This window comes from Histoplasma capsulatum, genomic scaffold, assembly GCF_000149585.1.
Source record: "Histoplasma capsulatum NAm1 scaffold_4 genomic scaffold, whole genome shotgun sequence".
NCBI lineage: Eukaryota > Fungi > Ascomycota > Eurotiomycetes > Onygenales > Ajellomycetaceae > Histoplasma > Histoplasma mississippiense.
In genome coordinates this window covers 1,619,453-1,625,642 of record NW_001813979.1, presented here as the reverse complement: position 1 = coordinate 1,625,642, position 6,190 = coordinate 1,619,453, and the positions used below count along the sequence as shown (strand labels likewise).

Genomic DNA, 6,190 nt, shown 5'->3' with positions numbered 1-6,190 from the left:
GGGGAAAGGACACTGTGACTTGCGACCATGTGGGATTTGGGCGGCGGGAAGAAGGTACCAGCTACTTCTGCTCAGGGCTAGCCGGCTTTGGCGGTCTCACTGTGAAGCCAAACGGCCCACAGTGAAGAGAGTTCAAAAGGTTGGCCGTTGATATATATATATATATATATATATATAGGCTTGTTTGTATGAAAGAAGTCCGTTGTGACCAGTGTCTCAGAGAATGTATTTTTGTTCACTTATTACAGTTGAATATCAGCTATATTTGTCTTTGATTTAAATGAATAAATAAAAGTATTACTAACTAAACAAATCAAAGATCTGTTAAATATTCTCAGATCTACTGGGAACACCATCCATGGGATCATCTCTAATATCTCTTGCATTTATTGGATGATTTGGGACCGTGTGAATAGTAGTACCTGGAATTACCATCCGAGGCAATTGCCACAATTTAGGCACTGCACATACAAGGGAAGGGAAAAAGAAAAGGAATACATATTGATCGATATATATGGAATTGATAGCTATGGGAAATCAAGCCAAGCAAGCAAACAAACCAGCGACAATGCGCCAAGGCTTGCATAAAAACGATCCTTGATACCCTTGCAAGAAAACATCATGCGAGAGGATTTGAAGAAAGCATATTCCGTAGAAAGGAGAAGATTAAAAAACAGCAGAAAAGTTAAAAAAAAAAAAAAAAAAAAAAAAAAAAAAAAAAAAAATTGCAACGCCATATATACTACTAGTATTCATTCGATCTCTTGCTTGCTTGCTTCGTTAAGTTATATCCCCAGATTCCATCGCAGCCCGGGGCAGCGCCAGTTGGCCGCATCCGGCAACCTTCCATGTGGCTTTCCTCAACTGCAAAAAAGAAAATATAACGGTATGTTGGTTGGAGGACTAACGGCCGCATGTATGCATGTGTGTATGTACTAGGAGATCATGATATCCCTCTTGCTCTGCGCAGAAATCGCGCGAGGGTGAAACTGATGTCGAACCGCTCAGATGTATGCACCTGGTAACAGTTTCCTTACTTTCTTCTTCTTCTTCTTTCAAAATTTACAGTGAGGGCGCCCGGCTGTGTTTCCTCCTAGTGCAAAAGGCAGATATATCCATACATACTATTATCCATCACAGAAAAATAAACAGTCAATCAAAGGCACAAAAGAGCGGTACGGTCCTCTCCGCTCCTCACAGGCCAAGATCTCAATGGAACTGCTGCTTCCCGACTATATCACCAAGAATGCATAAGATGGACTCAAAGCTAGATTCCGGCGCCGCCCATCTTGCAATGTTATCAATGAGCAACTGCTGCAGCGGAAGGATATCTGGAACTAGATTTTTTAAATGCCGTGAAAGTGAGGCAGTAGTCAAGACCAGGGCGGCGTCAAGTGACCTGTATGTTTTGTTAGATGAGCAAGCTCATAGTTACATAGTTTTATAACATAATCTTATCCTAGAAGTCAAAATTCCAGACTTACGACTGTGCCAGTGTCCAGGTATACTGTGACGGCTTTTTCAAAATCTCGCCAGTATTCTGCAAATAGAGCCTGCAACTCTCGATACACACCTGCGCCTCCTCCAGGACTTTCGGGGATGGTTCTCTGTCTTCCGGCAGTGAAGCGCAATACACCACGAATTGGCGATGGATGATGTATCTTGCTTGGTAGTAGCGGATCCTCAGAGTCCTCTCGCGGCCGTCGGCAGTCGGCCCCACACCCAGCGTTGGTTTGATCATTTCCGGGACGGAATCGTACCACAGTAAGAGCTGCTGATCAAGCTCTGACGCGACCGTGATAGCCCCGGTTACTTCAGACTCCTCACTTAACTGGCCGCTTTCGAACTCGTTGGGGAGAGAACTCAGCACTCGGTTCAGGAGGCTTCTCATGGATATCTCTGCCAGATAACTTAGCCCCTCTCGATCGCTGGGATTGCCAGCTTTAGGAAGTGCCATGTCATCGACCAGCGTTTCGATTCCACTTGGTGGAAGCTTAAGCTCGGTAAGATAATCACTAATTGATAGATTAGTTGCCACAATTAGGCTTGTATCTTTGTATTCTTTGCTTTTTTTTTTTTTTTTTTTTTTTTTTTTTTTTTTTTAACCCTCTGATTTGGCCTGGGACTGGGGTTGGGACATGTGTGAAGGTGCGGCGGAAACAAACCATTCTAGAAGAAAACAACTCCAGCATGCCTCTAGTATCCGCTCCTTGTACGATTCACCAATGGCGGCACTTTCACTCCTGCAAGTTCATGGGGAAATTAGCGCACGCAAAGGGAGTTCATCCATGACGCTCTCAGAACTCAGATAGGAATAAACATATACAAAATACTTAACTCCACCACTCACCTCGACAGCAGCAGCTGCACATCCGTAGAAGCCATGTGAATGAGCTTCCAGCTATGCAACGGCTTTGCCATGTATGCAAAACAAATCCCGCCGAATATCAACGCCTGAACGAACCGCAAGTCGGTCCCAAATGAAAAGGCAGACTCAGCCATAAGAATTTTTAAAGCGGGTTGGAGGTATTTCAGGGCCGGCTCCCAGTATTGCTCTTGCGGATCAACCGCTGCGGCCTCTGATGCCACAGCCCCCAGCGCAAAAACGACAAGACAAAATGCCGACTGCAAACCCAACCCCAGCCCGTCCGACATGACATTTTCATACATTGCGAAAAATGCATCACGGTCTAGAATTGGATGGCACGGATGGATGTCGGAGAAGAAAGTCTCTACCAACCGGTCTGTGACCTCTTGCTCGATAGCTGGAAGCTCCGCCTGGGAGAATATCCAGGTGCCAGGCGCCGGAGGAACGTGTCGAGACTCGATTGAAAAGAAATGATCTTCGGGGAGTTCTCCCACTAGGGACCTGATGACTGGTAATTTAAGTAGACTATTTACTGGTGACGTCTGGTGTTTGGGCGGGCCTGTGAAGGGGGCAAATAAGTTGCCACTTCCATCAACCTGAGCAGTATTAAATTCAGGACTGATACCCGCAATCGACGATGGAGAAGAGTGTGTATTGCTAAGTGGAGATGTCAAATTGAGCCTGTCGACGCGAGATGGATCGGGGATTGGCGGTTCGATAATTATTGCATCTGTTGGCACTGCCTGCGCATCTAGGATCTCATGGGGGGAGCATAGAGCGTCCAAAACCTGCTGCTGCTGAGAAATCGCAGCAATTGCTTCTGAATGGGACTTGAGGAGTGATTCTATACTGTCAAGCCTTCTTGATATTGCTGAGGGGATCGCTGGAGATTCTAGACTGTGGAAAACACTGTCAGTCATAGTACTATCCGCAGGAAGAATCGAGTTTTATGTTAGTTGTTATATTCGCAGTATCTCATGCGGCTTACGACTGAATCGGAAGCTCCTGGTACCGGCACTCTGCTTCTGCCTCGGAGCAATTGCCACAGACAGGCTTCGAGCCATCGCAGCGACGCTTTCTAACAAGGAAAAATGTCAGTTTCCTGCAGCCTGTATTGCGCGGAAAACGGAGCGTAGATTATGAGGCGAATCTTTCTCAGTTGCAATGACTGTTAATTATTATATTAACCTTTGGCGACAAAAGTCGCATGCAAGCAACGTGCGTTTGCGCGGGTAGCTCATGACGACAGCTTGATAACTACTTGACATTAACAAGCAATGTTGCTCTTGGGTAGACGGGGAGCAAGGACACCAGCGTGCATTAACTGTGAACTTGGGCGCGGTTTCAATGTTGCGAAAGCTGGAGTTTCTGTCGCTCTGCACAACCCCAGACCGTGTGTGCTTTTAAGTGGCTTGTCCCTGTTTTTTTTTTTTTTTTTTTTTAACTCACAATCAATAACATTTGTTTTTTTTTATCTTTCTTTCTGGGATTGGCGCTTTTGTCGAAGGCCTCGAAGAGTCGAATGGTGAAGGTTCGCTTTGACCATTCTATTCTGGCCTTGACTTTTGCTGCAAAGCATCAGACAAGCTTTCTTGGTCCAACGCCACTGAAGTGAAGAAATCAGCCATCGCAAATGCAGAGATAATGTCCCCGTATGCCAGAATCAACCTCCTAACTTGGAATTTTGCTTGCAGATGTGCTCCGGCGTAAAAATACTGACATTCTGGTGACCAACAGCATTCGAAGGTTGCCCAGAGTGAGCCATTACAGCGTATGCCTGAAGAGAGAGATCGGCAATTTGGAACTAAGCCACTGTCGTCTGAAGCGCGTTTCAGTCATGCCGCTTGCTGTTGGGATCGTATCGGCCCATAATGGCGACTGGCCAAAATTCGTGCCGTTCATACATCCGAGTCAAAGGCGGTAAATTGGTGGTTTATTGAAGGGAGTAACGTTCGAAGATCAAATACGCCCTCTCTATCTAACCTCCTTTTTTTACGCTGTGTCAATCCAAAAGCCCAACAAAGAAATATCCTCGACGAGGAAACACATGTATATTTACACAAACTATGTAGGGTAGAGGGGAGGAAAGTGTGGTTATAGAAAAAGAAAATATCTGGCAGTCTTATCATAAAAGGCCCCTATTATTCGATCACAGATCAAAGAGAAACAAGGCCAGCAGGGAAAAGCAAAAAGCAAATCACTCAACACAAACAACTCACAATAAACGAAAATACGAAAAGAAAACAAAAAAGAGAGAGAGAGAGAGAGAGAGAGAGATTGACATAGGAGAACGTAGTAACTTAAAATCAAATACGATGTAAAAGAGATGAAAAAAAGATGAAAATATAGCAAAAACAGGAGAAGATAACTTTAACAAGCAAATGCAATGCAGCTCGCACCAATGAAAATAAATAACAATAAACACCCAACCCCCCTCCCCCCCAAAGATTCATTACAGCATATCTAGACGATCAATTCTCGCCGCCCCAAGGCACTGACAACAGCCAATACCGTTGATAATTCGAGGTACGTTCCTTTCCTATATATAATAATAGCAATACATTTTTTCGTCTCAATGTTTTCTTCGTGGCCGGCAGAGGAAAATACAAAAAAAGGCGAGAGAGCGAGAAATAAAGAAGGAGCGAAATGTTGAAAGGAATGGAAAACCTTACAATTGCACATGGATGGATAAACAAATAAAGAAGGTAAAATAAATGCAAGAACGTTAAATGCCAAAGGAGAAAATAAATAAATGAGAATAAAAATGAAAATAAAAAAGTGTACAGTACATCGTAGATATAACGGATTCCGCAAAGGAAAACGATAGGAGAACTCTCCACCCACCATATCAGCCACTCAACCATCGACAGGGAAAAAAAATATCCCATCATACCACCCGACCACCCGCACGAATCACAGCCAAGTTCTTTCGAAAGCGGGAACTCAAAGTCCGAAAAGCCCTTTTGCTGGGGCCGGAAGGAGATGGCTGTGAAGGAGGAGTGGAAGGGGGAGGGGGAGCAGATTCCAACGCCGGTGTTGGAGTAGGAGGGGGGAAGGAGCCGTTGTCGTGATCGGAGACACAGTCTGGTTCGGGCGATTCTCGTGGTGGAAGCTCCGCTGCCTGAGGCGATGGCGAGGGAGGAGGTGAGGGTGCAGAGGGTCGAATCGATACTATAAACCCAGACGATGGGGAAATGGCCGTGGGTGCTGTTTGAGCTTTTGCTTTCCCCTGTGCCTGCGCATGCGCAGTAGGGGTGGGAATAGGGCTATCAGGCGGAGATGTGGGGTAGACGGTCTTAATGGCCGTTACTGTAACCGTAGACACAAGAAACTGGGGCTGCGTGGATGTCGGCGATTCTGCTACGATTGGTAGAACGTTAGACGGTGAATTAGAAGCAGGGAAGCTATTGCTGGGTCGGTTGGGCAGTAATGGGATGATGGCCGGGGGATTTGATTCTGGATCGGATCTCGTTGGCTGAGGGGTTTGCGAAGAATCTTCAGGATAATCCACGGTTGTGGGGTTGGTAGGAGTTGTGGCTGAGATTTCTGTGGTGCTTGGTGAGGGTTCGGGCAAATTTCCGTCTGGGTCTAGAGTTAAGGGTGCGAACCCTGGTCCACCATCGTAACTGGGTGTAGGACTTGATCCCGGAGTAGAGGGTGGGTTGGGAGTCACAACATCACTAGGCGACGCTGATGTAGAAGTAGTTGTGACTGCGGTCGCTGGACCCGAATCTAGTATAGTAAGAAACAAAGGACCCCCTGACGGGTCTTATTGGAGCATCTCCTTCAGGGGAGGGAGAGATAAGGGGAGTAACCGATTTG

The 6,190-nt window shown here is 46.0% G+C and overlaps 2 protein-coding genes across 2 annotated transcripts in view; both read right to left on the bottom strand.

Moving 5' to 3' along the window:
• Positions 1-1,209: 1,209 nt before the first annotated feature.
• Positions 1,210-4,133, bottom strand: HCAG_04490 (predicted protein; the record flags this gene model as incomplete). The annotated part of the gene is made up of 7 exons (XM_001540600.1): positions 1,210-1,399; positions 1,485-2,015; positions 2,166-2,243; positions 2,351-3,265; positions 3,357-3,421; positions 3,818-3,936; positions 4,037-4,133. 7 exons carry the CDS (start codon positions 4,131-4,133, stop codon positions 1,210-1,212), a joined length of 1,995 nt encoding a protein of 664 aa, XP_001540650.1.
• A 1,122-nt stretch (positions 4,134-5,255) lies between these two features.
• HCAG_04489 (conserved hypothetical protein) overlaps positions 5,256-6,190 on the bottom strand; it is a gene marked incomplete at both ends in the record, with an annotated part of 2,438 nt that continues 1,503 nt past the window's right edge. The window contains one exon of the mRNA XM_001540599.1: positions 5,256-6,088. Coding sequence (XP_001540649.1) covers positions 5,256-6,088 — 833 coding nt within the window. The remainder of the gene's footprint in view (positions 6,089-6,190) is intronic.